This window comes from Erinaceus europaeus, chromosome 1 (assembly GCF_950295315.1).
Source record: "Erinaceus europaeus chromosome 1, mEriEur2.1, whole genome shotgun sequence".
In the NCBI taxonomy this organism is placed as follows: Eukaryota; Metazoa; Chordata; class Mammalia; order Eulipotyphla; family Erinaceidae; genus Erinaceus; species Erinaceus europaeus.
This window is the reverse complement of record NC_080162.1, coordinates 143074001-143094280: the sequence shown is the minus strand read 5'-3', so window position 1 is coordinate 143094280 and position 20280 is coordinate 143074001. Positions and strand designations below refer to the sequence as shown.

Sequence of the window (20280 nt, the reverse complement as noted above, 5' to 3'; positions counted from 1 at the left end):
TCTTTCTATTGTGGGAAAAGTAACAAGGTAGGGTGTGTGTGTTTCTTTTAGGACCACTATTTTGGTGGGACACACACACACACACACACATACACACACACTGCAAATCAGCACCTTTTAATGTTGACATTTTTACACATTCAGTTCATTAGGAGAGAAACACAAGTTTTAGCATTTTATAAAATGAAATTTACTTATTTTTAAGAAGCTACAGAATGGCTGATGAATGTTTCTTGAAATGTTTGCAGTGCTAATTCTATATATGCTCCCTTCTGTGCTTCTGTTTTTGCAAAGACCTGTTTAAACAAAAAAAATAATTCATAGAAACATACAATTTTATGTAACTGAGTTTGAAACATCAACGTTTATGAAGTAGTAAGTTTCAGTTAAAAAGTCTCAAGTTTCATAGTGCTTTTTGCTGATTAGAGAGCAACAGTTCAAGCAATGTTGATACCAGAAGCATCCTAATATGGCTACCAGTATTTTAGCCTGTTTTCAAAAAAAATATATATATTAGTAAAACCTGGCATTACACTATCTGCTAGATCAAACTGAAAATAATCAGGGTTAAAGACAGGAGTGGAGGATGAGAACCAGCAAACTGATTTTTCACTTTATATTTTCACTAAAAGCCTTATCACAGAAAAATGAGAACTAGTACAGTATTTTCTGTCTTCTCCTAAGTTGTCATCAGTGGTCATTTTCATCATTTGTATGCCTAAGAATAGACCACAAAAATGTTTATTATGGACATTAGGAGAAAGAAAGCAAAGAAAGAGAAAAAAACAATGCAGCTCTTCCCCTTCCTAGAAAACAAAAATCATTTCAACTCTTAAAATTTACTGAGAACTCTGTAATAGATTTTAAAGAGGTACATGCATCCGGAATAATAAAGGTCTGCAGCCAGGCCTCCCTGTGCAACTTGATAAGTGCACTTGATGCCATCAGGTGAAGAAGCTAAGGCTCACCATCGTGCACAGCTGCCACTTAGCCCCTTCTGGACAGAAGTGTGGCCACGGGGGCGTGTGCCACCTTGTTGTCTGCTAATTAGTGACTAACTGTTCAGATGCTGGCACTCCCAGAGACAAGGCTGCCTGCTGCTCACTGTCTAGTCTGTGTGCTCCCTACCCTCCTTTTCCCCTTCTGTCCCTACTTTTCCAGAATGAAAAAACACAGGGACTCTAGCCCCCTCTGGTTTCAAGAGCACAAGAGTCCCATGTTCACAAATCTTCCCATTCACAGAACCCACCGCAGGACTCCGCCCCACTCACCAGCACCGCACAACAGCCTCAGTGAAAGGCCCTTTACCTTGATTAGCTGCAGCCCTTCAGCAGCTTGTGCTCTGGCCTCCTGTGCTGACCGGCCATCTGGATGGAGGAGGTGGTACAGCTGCACCAGGCTGGTGGCGTCCTCAGTTCTAGGGGGAAAGGCTCACTGTTAACAGGGGGCTTGCTCCACTTGCTTCACACTGTGACATACGTGCCAGCTTCAAACTAACCTACATTTTGCAGTTTTCCTCAGGCCAGCATAGCATCTGTTCAAAGTCTTTGACTTTATTTCTTTAAAAGTCTTCTTAATAAAATCAGAGAATTGGAAGCTTCATGCCAACCCCGAGGTCGTAGGGCAGGGGTCACTATGGGCATTGCCCAATTCATGGACATCAGTATAATCCGAGTGGCTATACTCTCGAGGAAACAGACCATCACTTCTTAAAGAGACTGCATTCCATTTCCAGGTCAGCCCACCCCACCAGCAAATAATATAGCTCAAACCCAGACGGCAGAAATGTTCCTTCACTGTGGTGATGCCACACTGGAACTATGAGAGTTTCTCAAGCAATGGTGTCCTTAGAAGTTCTGGGTTTACCTTAATGGCCATCATCTCTCCCAAATTAAAGAATTCCCTAGGGAGCCAGGCAGTAGCGCAGTGGGTTAAGCACACATGGCGCAAAAATTTGCAAGGACCAGCGTTAAGAATCCTGGTTCGAGCCCCCAGCTCCCCACCTGCAGGGGAGTCGCTTCACAAGTGGTGAAGCAGGTGTCTTTCAAATCTGTCACTCCCCCTCTGTCTTCCCCTTCTCTCGATTTTCTCTCTGTCCTATCCAACAACAACGACATCAATAACAACAATAAAACAAGGGAAACAAAAGGGAATAAAAATTTAAAAAAAAAAATCCATGTGTAGCTCAGACACATCGGCCTACTACAAAGCTGTGTGTATATTAGGATTATACGAAAGGTTTCATTGTTTTCATGTTAAAGAATAATGTCTGTGCCTTATAGTTTAGCCTCTGCCCAACCCATATTTGAAAATTAGGAGCAAATAAATGTAATGTCTGAAAATATTTTAAAGAGGTTCTCAATTCTAAATCAATAGTGGGGCTTGGGAGTGAAATTAATAGGTAGAGAATCCCAGTTCAGGCCTGGGCTCCAGCCAGTGGTCACACACGCCCTCTACTGGCTGGAGGTTGCAGCAATTCAGAATATTCAGAATTCCCAAGGAAAGGCTTGACTTCTACAGAGTAGGAAAAGTATTCAGACCTCCCTCTCAGTATTCAAACTATATGTATGATGATGAGTACTGCTATATAAATCATACTAGTACATCTAACGTAATTTTCAAAGCCGCACATTTTTGTGTTCCTCTTAACATTTTATGGAATACTGTAATAATTTCAGAATGGTTAGATTTAAAAGGTTACAAAGAAATCAATTCCCAGGGCTTAGCACTGCTAATGCACTTATAAAGGCAAGCCAATCTGAGCACCCTGACCACCGGCCAGCCCCTGCGAATGGGAGGAAGGCAGGATTCTGCCCTCTGAACTACTATGAGACATGGGAGGTGCTGAGCCACACACCCAGCTCCAGAGAGTTGACTTCTTACAGTCATGCTTTCTTTTTTCTTGTCATTTTGGTCTTTCTAACCCAAGCAATAAAATGATGCTCAACAATGATTTCCCCTACAATTCTGTCACAAATTGTAACATACACCGTCACTTCAACTACAGCCTAGGGACACATGAGTTAGCATGCTGACATAAAACAAGTGGGGTCTGGGAGGTGGTGCAGTGGATAGTGTTGGACTCTCAAGCATGAGGTCCTGAGTTTGATCCCTAGCACTGGATATGCTAGAGTGATACTCTGGTTTTCTCTCTCCCAACACTTTCTCAGTAATTTTCCAAGATAAAAATGCAATAGCCTTTGTTTCAAATTGACTTTGAAAAATTCATGACACCTTAATAATAGTGCAAAACAAAGGAATTCCAAAACCAATAGTATTTTCATAAGTGACTTTTACTGTAAAGGCCAGGGAAACAGTCCTACCAGAAAACAAACACCCACTAGAGCTTGTATCTCTTCTTTTGCCTTTCCTGTTTAATCCCCTGAGCAGTTGGAAGGAAAGCACACTGGTACTCACGCGCATTGGTGAAGCCCAGAAGTGTTAGCTGGGACATTACAATATAAATCAGATACTCACCCTTTCAAAGAATGTAGCCCTATGTGTAAGTTTGGATGGAAGAAGGCTATAAACTGAGCTAAGTAAAAGCTAGCATGACACAACACAGTGTTAACATTGGAAAAATAACCTAGCTTAAAATACAATTTACTATGACAGCAACAAGAATCATTTTACTTACTAAAGTTATACTTACAAATCTCTCTGAATCTGGTCAATCAGTAAACCATCAATCTTTTTTTTATTTACAAAATACCAAGCCATCCCACCAAAGTGCCGTGTTGAACGTAAGAGGTCATACTTTTCATGTTTATCTACATCTTCATAAGTCTGATGATGAACCTAGTCACATAAAATGCAATTTTTCAGAAACATGAAAATGAAATGTGAGCAACATCACTGAATACATTTATTAGCATGAGTGCTGCCCAAGAAAGTGCAGTAAAGCCTGATCTATTTACACCTACCTCCAGTCTCATTTACTAACAGACCAGCCCTCCATGTAGAAAGACTGGCCTGGACTGAGTTTGCCAAACACCATTTGAGACCACTGCTAACAAGAACCTACATGATTGCCATGGGAAAAAAGAAACCAAGAGTTTCCTTTCAGTCTTCTCCCTTCCTACCCCATCCAGTCAACTACTACATCCCATTTTTCAGTTTTCCTTCCAGATTTATCTTTCTTTGATGAGGACATTCCTGTGTTCAAGAGGCTTTGAAAGGCCTGCTGGTTGAAATTCATCTGAAGTCACCTGCAATATGGCCCCATCAAGCCACATACATACTCTGCACACAAGCAAACCAATGACATACCATTTCTCAAAACGGGTGTTTTCTGCCTCCTGTTTATATTACACAACCTCTCCTCACTCAGCTCCACTTGCCACAGCTCCTGCCCTTCGAGGCACTTGTGAACCTTTACCTGAGAATACTTTGTACTCTTTTAGCACCTAATATTTCAAGGTCTCCTAAACTTTTTGGATTTTGCTTTTTATCCTATATTTTAATGAGAGAGACCAAAGCATCACTCAGCTCTGGCTTGTGGTGCTGGGGATAGAACCTAGGACCAGGGCCTCAAGCATGTAAGTCTTCTGCATCACCATTATGCTATCTCCTCAGCACCTAACATCTTATATGTAAATTGTAGTTAACTGAGTAATTACCCAGCACCCTTCCCCAGTTACTTCTGAACTGCAAGCTTTGAACACAGCACAGCTTATTGTTCATGCTATTGCTTATACTTCCCATAATAACAAATTACACCTAGGGCTGGAGAGACAGCATAAGGGAGGGTTATGCAAAAAGCCTTGCAAAAGCCTGAGGCATCAGAGATCCCAGCTTCAATCCCTTGCACCACAATAAGCCAGAGCTAAGCAGTGCTCTGGTAAAACAAAATCAATAACAAATGATTACTTATTAAACTGATTATAAGACACTTTTCAGAAAATTTCAGTACATAACTTTTTTCTGTATGATAAAATGAAAATAGGCTTTATCATCCAGTTTGGTTCGTAACTGCCAGTTACTAGCTGTGCAACTTTCATCAAGCTACTCAACTCTAAGCTTTAATTCTCTCTTTAACTTTGGAATTTTTGTTAGGACAAACTATCTGGTAAGCCTCAGGTTCTCCATAGGCATTCATATTTTCCTTCCCCTTCTCCCACATCAAAGCTTTAACCCAAACTCACCATGCAGGATTAAGAATCTTGCTCACGTGGCTAAGACAGCTCAGTAGACAGGGCACCTATCTTGCCATGCAGGTGACCCAGGCCCAAACCCTGACATGAAATGGGGAGTACTATGGCAATAAAGCAAGCTGCAGTGCTGTGTTCTCTATCTGAATAAAATGGTCAGTACAGACATACTGAAATCATATACATGTAAGGCCTAGCTCTGGGGAAAAAAAAATCCTCATAATTATACTTAAATCCATATCTTGGAGCTATAAAATACACTCACTTTGATATATTCAGCAGAATCTGGCTCAAACTGGGCAACACAGAGATTAAGGACATCTGCGTGTCGGTCTTGACTGTACATGGTCTAGAACAAAACAGAAGTGGAGTTAGAAGATGAAAGCTCAACACTTGCTCTATGTAACAAGCTTTAATAACTTATAGTTGGGAGTAGGGCAGTAGCGCAGCGGGTTAAGCACACGTGGCGCAAAGCGCAAGGACTGATGTAAAGATCCCGGTTCGAGCCCCCGGCTCCCCACCTGCAGGGGAGTCACTTCACAAGTGGTGAAGCAGGTCTGCAGGTGTCTGTCTTTCTCTCCCCCTCTCTGCCTTCCCCTCCTCTCTCCACTTCTCTCTGTCCTATCCAACAATGAAGAAAGACAACAATAATAACTACAATAATAAAACAAGGGCAACAAAAAGGGAATAAATATTTTTTTAAAAATAACTTATAGTTAAGCCAATTACAAGACAAACCTAATCAGTCTAAAGAGACAGGAACAGGGAGTCGGGCAGTAGCGCAGCGGGTTAAGCACAGGTGGCGCTAAGCACAAGGACCAGCGGAAGGATCCCGGTTCAAGCCCCCGGCTCCCCACCTGCAGGGAGTCACAGGTGGTGAAGTAGGTCTGCAGGTGTCTGTCTTTCTCTCCCCCTCTCTGTCTTCCCCTCCTTTCTCCACTTCTCTCTGTCCTATCCAACAACAATGACATCAATAATAACTACAACAACAAAACAACAAGGGCAACAAAATAAATAAATAAATAATTAAATTAAAAAAAAAAGAATAAAGAGACAGGAACAGAAATGATTATCTGCTTTATCAAATTAAAATGTCGACTAGCACCAGAACCAACTGGTTCAAAAAAGAAAACAACACTCACTCTTGTGAAACCTAAGACACCTTACTTTGAGATTTTCTTCCTTGAAAATTACTGGTGTTAAAATTCTGCGACCTTCTTTGGGAAAATAGATTTGTATCATCCGGTCCCGTTCTTCCCAAGTGGCTTTGCGTAATGTGCCACTTGGTTCTCTGACAACAATAAAACGCTCCTAAGATAGAAAACAATCAAAGATGAGTTTGTGAGAATATTTTTAGTTCAAGTTCCAATAAGCAGTTATGAGAAAATCTGCAATCAACAACATGAGATTAGGAAACAAAATATAATCATGTATGATTTTAATGATAATTTTAAACCTGCAAGATGTGATGCTTCCTTCACTAATCACTGCTGTGCCTCTGATAATCAGAAATCTGAAAGGAAAGAATTTGCTAAGTACTAATTATGGTCTAAAGTAGATTCAATACATAAAATGGTGCAACTAAAAAAAGCTAATGAGATTCATCTAAATATATGTCATAGGAAACAACTGTTAGGAGAACTTTACAAATTATTTCTTTTCCCCATCTGAAAGTCTCATCAAAATAGACTGTGTTACTTTATAATCTAAGTTTAAAGTTCCTGAGATAAAAGGATCAAATCCAAGAATGTGGAGTCTTAATTCTGTGCCTTTGTGTTTTCTCATACTGGCATGAGAGCAACATGTCAGCCACTGACTGGCCCACTGGCCTCATCTTCTAAATGCCAAATCTCAGACTGCAAATTGCAATGGTTTATAGCATTCAGCCAGCTATTTATCTGTTACGTGCAAGATTCTTGACACTTTTCAAATACAGTTTGGAAAAGGGTAAGAACTGTGGGTCATGATACTTTGCAACAGCTACAGCTGATTTCCATAAAGCTTTGCACAAAGTAGACAACCAATACAGATCTGACTGTTTAAATTAGTCAGGTGGTACTGACCCAACTTTCCAGACATATAGGCCTCTGTGTTCTGCAGATATTATATATTTCATTAAGAAGAAAGTGGTCTATGTCAAAATAACACAATGTTCAACAAAAGGATTTTAGTCATTTTAATTCCTAGCTTCCCTCCGCCACTCTGTTTTAGGTTATAGAATGCTCCTACCACCAGCTTTCACAGCACAGCAAACATGCATTCAAGTATACCCAAAGCAAACATTTCCCATCAGTGAAATTCTATATCCCTATCAATATCCAGGTCTATAGGTGGTTGATACGCAGGCATGGGCATTAATTAGATCATGTCTTCTAGCAGTAATCACAGATAAGAAAGAAAGATCAACAGGAAGTGGCCCTTCTCCCCATCCTAGTACCGTGCTACTGCTCTCGGCGGTCTGAAATGTAAATTACTCACTCCAACACAAAACATGTCTTTTAAAGCTGTCTGAGTGTTCTTTTCTAACTTGCAATCAAGGAACAAGGAGAAAGAGAATAAAATCTAAGGGCTGGGTGGCGGTGCACCTTGTTGACCACACATGTTACAGTGCACAAAAACCTGGGTTCAAGCCCCCAGTCCCCACCTGCAGGAGGAAAGCTTCACAGATGATGAAGCAGTGCTGCAAGTGTCTCTCTCCCTCTTTGTGTCCCTCTCCCTTTCATTTTCTGGCTGCCTCTATCCAATAAATAAATGAAGATAATTAAAAAAAAAAAAACTACATGGCATATTGCACCAAAGTAAAAGACTCTGGGGTGGGTGGGTGGGGAGAATACAGGTCCAAAAAGGATGACAGAGGACCTAGTGGGGGTTGTATTGTTATATGGAAAACTGGGAAATGTTATACATGTACAAACTATTGTATTTACTGTTGAATGTAAAACATCATTCCCCAATAAGGAAATAAAAAAGAAAGAATCTGTGGCTATAAACCTGCCTGCATCTGAGCACATCTGACTCTTAGAAGTCACTGTAGAGTACAAATACAGTGTTTAATCCTGTGATCTGTAGAAATGGTAACATGATTTAGGGCTGGTCTGCATTTCTATTCTTCTCTGTGCTCAGTCTTCCAGAGGGTCTCACCCATCACAGAACGTCTAATTTCAAAGCACCAGAGATAGCTACCCTTTGTCCCCCAGGCTCACCTCCATGTACTGCTTCAAATACAGTTTTGTGATCAGACATACACACTCACCCGGTGTGGCAAGCTGTATGAAATATCAGTAAACACGTATTTGGCAGTTTCTGTTCCTTCCAAAATCTTATCTTCGGCTAGCACGTCATTTATGGGTGTTCGCTCTTCCAGAACTGGCGGCATCTTTAACCGTACTTTAGCTGCCTCAATTGCTCGCCTTGTAGCCTAATGGAGGAAAATATTTCTTAAGGAAAGTCACAAGGTTAAAAGCCACAGTTGGCAAAAGCAGAACCTGATTAAAAACAAACTAAGGGTTATAAAAAGAAGCTGCACGTAGCCACAAACCAGCGTGAAGGTCAAATCCAGGCTCCTGAGCATTGTGTTTCACTCTGTTAGTGTAGCAAGGGGTACCAGGTATGGGTTCAACTATTCTCAGATCAGCAGAGGAATGTCCCAGGGTAGAACCAGGCCCTAAATGCTGCTTGAAATCAAGTAAAGGATCTTACTTCTTGGGGGTTCAGGTACTCTGATTGCACTTGACTCCTTTAGTGCCCTCACTACCTTACAAGCCAGTACTGTAATTACATGGGACAGAAAATACAGTCACACAAATGTTAAGTACTCAGTGATGTTAATGTCATCGGTAGGTTCCTAGAAACTGTAATTTTGACTGAATGGTGCAGATCACGAATGCAGGTTCTTAGATAACATTCTGACAGCCCTAGGGGTGGGATAGTGGACTGAGAGACTTGAGCTCCTGGGTTTGACCCCCAGCACTGCACATGCCACAGTGATCCTCCGATGTGTATGTGCATGTCCCTTCTCTCCCTCTCCTCATAAGGAAATCAGGAAGGAAGGAAGGAGAGAAAGTTTTGTTTAATGTGAATTGGCTTTTCTTATTATAATGAAGTGATGCTGGAGAAAGTGGCATTACTTGAGGACCTGCTGTAGTTTAGTGGAAGGATACTGCATGGGATTTGAACCTAGGCTGCTCAACTCCACAGTTCATTCTCCAACACTAGCCACACTGCCCTCCTCGTGGTGATCACCTCTGACGTGAAAGGGGACTGTCACTCATCTTGTTATCTTCTATGCAAGCTCTGGAATTTTCGCTCTGCCAACAGACTTTTTTTTTTTTTTGAGTTAACAAGAAGAGCAATAGTGCCTAACATATTCACATATGAAAGTGTCTTCCCCAAGCAATGGAGACCCACAACACAGAGTCAGCAGTGCCTGGAGGATGCTGTTGGAGAGGATGTCGCCACTGAAGTGCCATAGCCTCAGAGCAGAGGAAGGACACACAGGCTGCTCTGGGAGCAGAGGGTGTCTGCTGGACACCCAAATCTCATGATGAACAGTGTGACTGTTGTCATGTCCCTACTTCTCTCTGCCTACCTGATCAGATTCCTTTATGAGCGTTACAGCTCCCTTCACTGGTGCTGTGGAAAAGCAGCTATGGGCCTTGGGAGGGGCCTGGGCGGCAGTTTAACCCAAGAAATACAGGATACCCATACCCCTGCATTCAGCTACCTCTTCCAGCTGGGCCTGGGTCATCAGCTTGTATTTTGGTGGCTTTAGCTGCTGGAGAGCTGGCTTAAAAACCTTCTGCAAATTCAAACCTGTCATCTTGATGAGTATGTTTTGGACTTCCTCATCCATAAATGTAGGTTTCTTGATCGCTGGGCTGCCAGATCCTGTTAAAATGAATTTGAATAAGGACAAAGATGACAAAAATGACAAGCCAGTAAGACGTCAAAATAGAACTGTTAACAAAAATGATGAGTATGTCTACCTCAGTGTGAGTGACATTAACATCTGCAGGATTCAGTCAGTCACCCAAGAATCACTAAGTACTCACTATAATGAGGATTCAGTTTATGTAGAAAGGCACTCAGAGCCTAGTGGGGGAAAAAGTGAAGGAAAGATAATGTCATCATAGCACTAACAAGAGGAGGGGTCGCTTTCATTTACAGATTCACCCCTACATGCCAAGCACTACATACATGTTCAGGAATGCTGCCAGCCACCCAGAAGACAGGCACAGGTGGTGATGCTGATGAGTGGCTGGAGCCCAAAACAATGGTCAGCAAGTGCTGAACTGCAGAGCCACTATTTAAAACAAAGGGGGGCCAGTTGGTGGTGCACCTGTTTGAGCGCACATGTTACATTGTGCAAGTACCCGGGTTCAAGCCCCTGGTCCCTACCTGCAGTGTGAAAAGTTCACAAGTGGTGAAGCAGGGCTGCAGGTGTTTCTCTGTTTCCCCCTTTCCTCTCAATTTCTCCAGTAAGTAAATAAATAAATAAAACAAGGCTGATTGATCTGATGTTAGATCCCAGACCAACTCAGTTCTAGCACGGTGTCCTCAGTCTGAGAGCTCCATGAGAGAGGCCTGGGGTGAGGGGAAGGGGAGGGTGGACAGGACGGGGGACTCTAAAGGAAGGAACTGAGAGTAGAGAAGAGCTCAGTAGGGTCACAGGTTTCCCAGAGCCAGAGATGATAGAGAAATAAATACATAAATAAATGAAGGAAGGTGTGGGGGTGAGCAGTGGGGGCTCTAGACTGTGGGTTGCCCTAAGGGAGGAAAAAAAAAAAGCCTGGGTCACTAGAGATGACACTGAAGAGACGGCGTAGTGGTGTAGGAGCACTCTGAGGAGAAGGGCACTTGCCTGTCCCTTGGTCTAACCATTATGTTCATTTTTACTTAAACAAAAAGCTCCTTCCCAGGCACCTGGTCCTCTGCACAAGCTAGCGCCCTCAGGATGTTGAGGCACACCTTCTTCTTCCCACAAGCCTGCCGATGACTTCCTAGACTCCTCTAACTTGCATTAATCTCAGTATCAAACCAAGATCATCTTCCCCCAACTCTACAATACAGTGCTCCTACATGAACTCAAAATGGCCACAACAAAACCTATCAACGTTCTCCTGTGCCAAGCCCACTTTCCCTGCTGTCCTGAATCTCAGCACCACACAACCAGTGACATCGGCTAGAAACCATCCCTGACTCCTCTTTCATCCTCAGATCTAGTCAGTAAGTCGCAACAGTAACACTGCTTCCTGCTGGCATCTGTTAATGCAGTTAGGGGGCCAGGTATTTTGCATACCCAAGACATGTAAGCCCACAATCCTGTATGCTATGGTTATCCCTAGTTTAACCTAAAAGGACACTTACACAGAGCACACTGCCTGTTACACCTCACAAAGCTCTCTCCAGCCTCCATCCACACCCCACCCACCCCCCACTCTAAGCTCTTCTCCATAGAACTAGAGTAACTCCTTAAAAGGTGATCAAAACAACAACAGATTGGCAAAACTAAGAGCTGTTAGTTGTACTTGTTTGTTTTTCAAAAAGAAAAACTAATTGAAGACCCCTTAGCTTGACTAACCAAAGGCAGCCTCCATCAGCAGAACTGTTAAGTGAAAAAAGAGGCAAGTGAAAAAAAAAAAAAAAGAGCAACAGCTGATAAGACAGAAATACAAACATGAGCCAACAAAGTTAACACCCTAAAAAGAATGGGGAAACTTTTCAATACAATTTAACAATCTGAATTGGAAGAAATAGAAAATGTGGAAAGATCAATCCCTAGTAGAAAGAAGGTCCTATCAGTAAGCAATTTTCTTCAAATGAGGAAAAGCCCAGTACTTGATCAACTAAGTCTGCAAAACTTAGAATTCAAAATGAACATACACCAGATGCTAGCATGATGCCAACCAGCCTTCCTTGGACAGACAACCCCACCAATATGTCCTGGAGCTCGGCTTCCCCAGAACCCTGCCCCACTAGGGAAAGAGAGAGGCAGGCTGGGAGTATGGATCGACCTGCCAACGCCCATATTCAGCAGGGAAACAATTACAAAAGCCAGACCTTCCACCTTCTGCACCCCATAATGATCCTGGGTCCATACTCCCAGAGGGATAAAGAATAAGAAAGCTATCGGAGCTCCAGTGGCGCAACCGATTAGCACGTGGCACTTATACAGGAAAGCTATCAGGGGAGGGAATGGGATACGGAGTTCTGATGGTGGGAATTGTGTGGAGTTGTACCCCTCTTATCCTATGGTTTTGTCAATGTTTCTTTTTCATAAATAAAAAATAAAATTAAATTAAAAAATAAATAAAAATCTGAAAAAACCAAAATTAACATGCACGAGTGGTTATTTCCTGTATACTACAACAAATTAAATTATTCCATCTGCAGTAACATCAAAACAATAAAATATTTAGAAATACATTTAACCAAGAAAATGAAAGATCTCTAGACTGAAAGCAATAGGGCGTTCACAAAAACAAAACAAAAAACATTAAAGATGTTACATGTCCACAGAATAGAACAATTAAGTTTTTGTTTTTAAGAGTGAAGCTCCTGGGGCCAGGTGGCATACCTGGTTAAGCGCACACTGCAGTGCATAAGGACCCAGATTCAAGTCCCTAGTCCCCACCTACAGGGGGAAAGCTTTGCAAGTGGTGAAATAGTGTTGCAGGTGTCTCTCTGCCTCTCTCTTCTATCACCTCGTTCTCTCTTGATTTCTGGCTGTTTCTATCAAACAAAATAAATATAATAAGAAAATTTTTAAAAAATTAAAAAAAGAGTGAAGCTCCCAGGTTGAGGGAGATAGCATAATGGTTATGCAAAAAACTTTCATGCTTGAGGCATGAGAGGCTCCAAGTTCAATCTCCCTGAGCCACCACAAGCCAGAGCAGAGTAATGCTCTAGTAAAGGGAAAGGAAAAAAAAAATAGTAAAATAAACAGTGAGGCCCTGAGCATGTTCAATTTTGCTACTCTCGGGAAAGCTTCTTTCATTTGGAGAGGGAGACCCCAGTGCTATGACCTCACAGTGTGACTCCGAGGCCTGAACTTAGGAAAGAGGATACCATATGGCCAATATACACCCTACCTGGTCAGCTAAGCGCACTGGCCCCAAGAATGAATATTCACAGTGTGTGTGTTGTTTTTAATATTTAGTATTGTTTAAATTTGCTAAGATATCAAGAAGTTGGGGGGGGGGGATAGAGACATCTGCATCACTGCTCCACTGCTAGTGAAGCATTGGGGGCTTGAACCTGGGTTCTTGTATATGGTAACAAGTGTGCTGAACCTGGTGCACCACCATCTAGCCCCAAGAATAAATATTCTGAAAATTCCAACGCAATCGCAACCTAGACTCCTTTTTTTCCTCTCTCTTTCTTTTTAACAGAAATAGAAAAAGAAATAGCCCTAAAATTTATATGAAATCACAACTAAAGGATTCTGGAAAAGGGGGGGAAAAAAAGTAGAAGCGGCAGCAGCATACTTTCCTATTTCAAACTACACTATAAAGTTATTAGGAGTCAAAACAGTGATACTGTCAATAGACAAAACTTTGTACTAATCTCTGGCAGCCAGGGAGCCTGATAGGGCCAGGGACACACAGATGCTCAGCACTATTTTCCTTAGATAATTTCCCCTTTCTTCTAGGCTGCTACCACTTTTGCCCCAAGAATTCTCAACCAGCACCTAGTCCATACATGGAAACTGCACTGGCCTCTCAAAAGCACTTCCTAAGTAAGATGTCCAAAACACACCTTGACTTCTTTTCCTCAGAGAGGAAAGTATGGGAAGGCAGAGGAGGGGTTGAAACCGTTTCTACAATTACTCTCCATCTTGGAGTAAGTGGGAACTACTCTAAAATCAATCGCTTAGGCCAGAAAAATGAGAAGTAACTGTTATCTTCATAAACCTAGATCCAAAGATACAACCAAATCTCAGCAATCTGAACATCCAAAATGGGTTCCCGGACTACATTAGCTTGGTCTCATTATTGGATCTCTGCTCAGGTTGTTTCCAGTGCCTGGAAAACTTATGATTTTTGTTTGTTTAAAGGATTTTTGTAAAAAAAATGTATTTATTCGTGATGGGCACAGAGGAGAATTCGAGCCAGGGCATCCCTCCGGCACATGCAAAGCCGGGACTCGAACGCGGGACCTCATGTTTGAGAGTCCATAGCGTCATCATCCATTGTGGCTCCCTCCAGGTCACCTCATCCTGACTCCACTGTTTTACTCGAGGTTCACCCTAGTGATAGCTGCTTAGAAGAGTTGGGTGCCAAAAGAAGAGATTTTGGGGGGAGGAGTTTCGCCTCTGAAGTCGGGCTCTAAATACAGCAGAGACTGGGGCGAAGATCTAGGGATTTGGGGCGGGAGAGAGTAAGGTCTTTAAAGTTGGTTTGGGGCACAAAGACTGGGGGGAGCTTCTGCCTGCCAGAGCCACCCGAAGATGCTCGCTTTCTCCCGGGCAGGTCCGCGCGTCGGCCCTGCTCCCCGGCGCCCTCTTGCGCTCTTTGCAGCCGCTCTGCCGGGCACTCCCCATCGCGGCCATTCCCGATGTCTGCGGCGTCCCTGGGCCCGGGAGCTGCCCAGCTAGTGAAGCAAAGGGCGACGGAAGGGAGCCCCCGCGGGGCTGAGGGCGCGCGGCAGGAAGAGCCTGGGCGGGTGCTCACAGCACTCCCACGAGCCAGAAGCCAACCCCGTATCTACCCCCAGAGGACGCCTCGCAGGTCACTTACCAGTCTCGGAGCAGAGCCGACGGCATGGCGTTCCCGCCACACAGGGACCCGGCAGCGGCTGGAACTGGGCGGCGGCCTGGAGCCGTGCTCGGACCTGGAAACAGATCGGCTCAGCACCCACAGAACCGCCCAGGAGGTTCCATAGAGATGCGGACGCTCTGAGTGCCGCCATGATGGCTAGGGGGTGGGGGCGAGGGGGAGTCACCTGAGCAGGAAGTAGCGTAGCTATTCCGGGTCTCGAGGGATCGTGTGGGATTCTGGGAAGTGTAGTCTGGTCGGGGCGGAGGAAACAACCAGAAGCCAGCGCAGCTTTGTTCACTCCTAGAGCAGGTGTTGTGCTCTTTCCTGTGCCCTGGGTTAAAGGGACGCGATTGCCATTACCCCTGTCTTTTTTTTTTTTTTTAACCTGACCTCATTCTTCCGAACTAGCTAAGTATCCATATGTTCCCGGGGAGTTGGCATAGTGGAAAACGCTTGACTTGAATTCATATGCATGGGGTACTGAGTTTGATCCCAGGCACCCCATCTGTCAGTGATGCGCTGGTTCTGTCTCTGTCTCCCTCTCCCTCTCCCTCTTCCTCTCTCATAAGAGGTCTTTTAAAAAGTTCTTTCCTGCACAAATGTTTTTTCCACTTCCATTTATTTATTTATTTATTTATTTATTTATTTATTTATTACCAGAGCACTGCACAGCCCTGGCTTATGGTGGTGCTGGGGATTGACCCTAGAACCTCAGAACTTCAGACATGAAAATCTTTTTGCATAACCATTATGCTGTCTTCCCCTCCTCTCCATGCGCCAGTTTTAAATTTAGCAGCCTAACTTCACTCAAAACCCCATCCCACCCCCACCCAACCCCACACCAGTATAACTCTTGGTCTCAACCCCTATTACCACCACCACCACCATTATTTCCCCCCACCAACTCAGACACCTTATTCTGTTCAGGATCTTCCTCCTTTCTTTCATCACCCTTGTCTCAACCTATGGTAACTTGGCTCATTTATCTGCTTATTTATTTTTCACACCTCATGAAGACACTAACTCTGTGTTCTAGTAGAATGTTACCTATCCCGATACTCAGGAAGCATTTATTGAATACATGGATGAATGAGATTAAGTACTGCTGTTCCCCCCCCCCGCAGCTGTCCCAAACATGCAGGTGTTCTCTTTCACTAAACTGTAGGTGGTATCTGTGCTAAAATATTATTACGCTGAGGGTTACCTAAACAAGGGTGTTCAGTAAGCACTTGTTTGAATGATCTGGGTAGGTAGACTCATCTTCTTTCTTCACCTCTTTATTTTTTTCCTTAGGTTATTGCTGGGATTTCACTGTTGTGGGTGAATTTTTTTTTTTTTTCAGGGAGAGAGAGAAAGTGGTGGTGGGGCATTCAGTGAAAGAGAAGGGAAGACAACACTTATAACTGTATTTAGGAGGCATTGAGATCTTTGATCACTTATGCAAAGGCTCTCTGTTTAAAGTATTTTCATTTATGTGCTCGCTTTGGCAGCACATATACCAAAATATTTTTATTAATCTATTATTGGATAGCACCGAAGCTTCCTCCAGTGTTGTGGGGTCCAGGCTCAAACCATGGTCTCTCAATGGCAATGCAAGCACATTGTTACAGGTTAGCTACTTTGTCAGCCCCTCCTCTTTTCCCCACTGCTCAGTAAAGGCTCTGTTTATGAACTTGTCCCCTATTGCAGTGCAGACAGAGCTGGGGTAGAGACAGAGTGAGGTTTGGTGCCCCCCAACACACACACAGACTCACACCTACCTGACAAGCTTTGACAGGTGTCAATGGGTAGCCTTGTTTCCCCCTGCCCTGGCCCTTTCTCTTAAGTGTTGACCACATACGACTTTCTTGTCATCACTGCTGAGAGGAGGACTGGCCCCATCGGCCATGTTTTTCCTATTTACCTTAGATGAGTAGACACCTAACACAAAAGGAATGGATTCATTGGATTTTGTGTTAGTTCCCAGTAGTCTAAAAAATCACCACAAATTTGGTGGCTTAAAACATTCGCTTGGGGGTCGGGCAGCAGCACAGTGGGTTAAGCGCATGTGGCGCAAAGTGCAAGGACCGGCGCAAGGACCGGCATAAGGATCCCAGTTCGAGCCCCCGGCTTCCCACCTGCAGGGGATTCGCTTCACATGCGGTGAAGCAGGTCTGCAGGTGTCTATCTTTCTCTCCCCCTCTCTATCTTCCCCTCCTCTCTCCATTTCTCTCTCTCCTATCCAACAACGAACAACATCAACAATGGCAATAATAATAACCACAATGAGGATACAACAACAAGGGCAACAAAAGGGGGAAAAATGGCCTCCAGGAGAGATGGATTCATGGTGCAGGCACGGAGCCCAGCAATGACCCTGGAGGAAAAAAAAAAAATTCCCTCACATTTCTAAGTGCTAATAGCCCAAGATCAGTATCTTGCTGTCAGCACTTTTGAGCTCCCTTTAGCAGCTCCTGGGGACAGTACATCCCTTGTTGCTTCCAGCTTCATGTAAGGGAAAGGGCTTCTTGACTTGTGATTGCACCACTCCAACCTTGGCCTCCATTTTGGTGTCACCTTCTTTCTGTCTTTCCCTGCCTCCCTCTGCCTCTCTCTGATGAGAACACCTGACTGTATTTAGGGGGCACTGAGATCTTTGATCACTTACACAAAGACTCTCTGTTTAAAATATTTTCATTTATGTGCTCACTTTGGCAGCACATGTACTAAAATATTTTCATTAATCTATTCTTGGATAGAGACAGAGAAGAGTTGAGAAGGAACAGGAGATAGAGAGGGAAAGAGGCAGAGAGACACCTGTGCCCTGTTTCACCATTTGGGAAGCTTTCTCCCTGCAGGTGGGGACCAGGAGCTTGAACCTGGGTCTTTGTACACTCAGACTTTCTTTTAATGTAAGGTAACAATCACAGGTTCCTAAGGTTATGAAGCAGAAATCGTTTGGGGAAAGAGGAAATTTCTTTCAGTTTACCCCAACTGTCCAATCAACCATCAACTAAGTTTTATAACAATATTTCTTTCATTTTTATATTTTATTTATTTATTCTGGATACAAACAGAGAAATTGAGAGGGTAGGGGAGATTGAGAGGGAGAAATAGAAATGGTTCATCACTCATGAAGCTTTCCCCTGCAGGTGGGAACTGGGCCCTGAACCTGGACCCTTGTTCACAGTAACATGCACTCTACCAGCTATTCTATCACCTGGCCATTATAATAACAATTCAGCCACAGAAAATATAGGCCCAGGGCCATACGTCACCTGAATAATATGCTGCTTTGCCATGTGCACGACCCAGATTTGAGCCTAGTCCCTGCTGCTTTGAAGGAAGTGTCCAGGTTGTGGTCAGTTTCATTCTTACCCTCTGCTTTTCTCCCTTTCTGTTCCTATCTAAAAGAGAGGGGGGAGAGATAGAGATAGAGAGATAGATAGATAGATAGATAGATAGATAGATAGATAGATAGATTGTATCTGATGGTAGAAGCTTGAAGATCATTACTGTCTAGAGTGAGGTTCTGAGCAGCATTTTCCAGCAATGATGAAGAAACAGAGAAAAGTCTGAGGACCAAGCAGTGAGCAAGGCAGGAAAATGGAACAGAAGAAAAAATGGAAAAGTCTATGGTTTAAGTGGGAGAGTGTTGTTTCTGTCAGACTGTTAGAGACCTTTGCTTTTGTTCACCTCCTCTATTTGGGCTATGCTGAGTTCCACAGGTGCAGAGTCACCAAGAGTCCTGGTTCTGGCTCTAACAATGACAATATTCCCACACATGACAGGGTCTCGTTAGCTCTCTTATTTTTATTTTTATGTTGCCTCCAGGGTTATTGCTGAGGCTCGGTGCCTGCACTACAAATCCACTGCTCCTGGAGGCTATTTTTCCCATTTTGTTTCTCCTGTTGTTGTATTTCATTGTAGTTTTTATTGTTATTGTTGTCATAGTTGTTGTTGCTGTTGGATAGGACAGAGAGAAATCAAGAGAGGAGGGGAAGACAGAGAGGAGGAGAGAAAGATAGACACCCGCAAACCTGCTTCACTATTTGCAAAGTGACACCCTGCAGGTGGGGAGCTGGAGGCTCGAACCGGGATCCTTACTCCGGCCCTTGCAGTTTGTGCCATGTGTGCTTAACCCACTGCGCAGCTGCCGAGCCCACAGCCATCTTTTAAGTGGGTGTGAAGATAGTGTGCACCAAGCATATTTAGAGAATCAGGTACTCTTAGGGTTGGATGCCTGGCATTTCATAAAGGGGGTGTAAGAAGGTCACATGTTGCTACAAGTAGTGACTTCTTGCTACAAGTAATGACTTCATGAAGTCCCTCAAAGAAAGAACTTAGAGTGTGTGTGTGTGTGTGTGTGTGTAAAGACACTCAGGTTGCAACTGGTATATATCTCTCCTGTGTAAGCAGAGGGATCAGTGGCAGGAGGACACTGACTGTCCTCACATAGGTCTCAGGAAAGACTTGAAAGATGGAGGTGCCAGGACCCACCAAGAGGGGTCACAAATGAATTATCCTGAGGAGGCTGCTATTGGAATGACTTGGCTACAACAATATACTGTCCACCAAGTTCAATGGCCTGGAGAGAGACACTCACTAGTCTGGGTGAGGTCCTGTTTACCCCTGGAAAATGGGCAGGGTTGGCATCTGGCAGAGGGACTCAACAGATCACAAATAGTGGATTACTAGCCACTCTGGGGAGTAAGGGTAAGCAGGTCAAAAAGGCTCTGAACCCCAATTACACCAGGACCCTAAGCATCTGTCACCAGGAATCTTGTTTTTATATCATCACTAAAAGGAAGGCAAATCTGGAAAACACCAGAGGAGTCCAGGAACAGTTTCTCTTATCTGAGAGAGAAGAGGTAAAAAGGAAGGATGCTTGGGAGTAATGTAAGTGTAGGTGTGACTTAGAAAGGAGGTGAAGGCAAGGTGATAGAAAAAACAGGCAAAAAGATTATAGATATAGATAGTGATAGATATAAAGTCAATCCCTACCTGTGGCCTTGGGAGAACTATTACAGTTTCCAATGAAGGGGATGGGGACACAGAACTCTGGTGGTGGGAACGGTGTGGAATTACACCCCTATTTTCTTATAATTTTGTAAGTTAATATTAAATCACTAATAAAAATAAAATTTAAAAAATTGTTTTAAAGTAGAGCAGGTAAGATATGGCTCACTGGGCAGAGCACACATATTGCCATATGTGAAGACTTGGGTGTGAGCCCCAAACCACATGGAAGCAACATAATTTGCTCCAAAGGAACTCTGTGTATATGAGTGGTGGTGTGGTGCCTCTCGCTCTCTGTTCCTCCCCGCATTTCTGAAATGAAGAATGAGATTACTGGTCTAGCTAAGTCATTCAACAATTGACATTCCCTATGT

General features: G+C 43.5%; 1 protein-coding gene across 1 annotated transcript; it reads right to left on the bottom strand.

The window, feature by feature from the left end:
• Positions 1–101: 101 nt before the first annotated feature.
• Positions 102–15098, bottom strand: MRPS22 (mitochondrial ribosomal protein S22). The gene is made up of 8 exons (XM_007518851.3): positions 14888–15098; positions 9874–10037; positions 8404–8568; positions 6318–6461; positions 5416–5499; positions 3653–3798; positions 1309–1417; positions 102–296 (listed from the first exon to the last, which is right to left on the bottom strand). Exons 1-8 carry the CDS (start codon positions 15057–15059, stop codon positions 201–203), a joined length of 1080 nt encoding a protein of 359 aa, XP_007518913.1. The 5' UTR covers positions 15060–15098; the 3' UTR covers positions 102–200.
• Positions 15099–20280: the final 5182 nt, after the last annotated feature.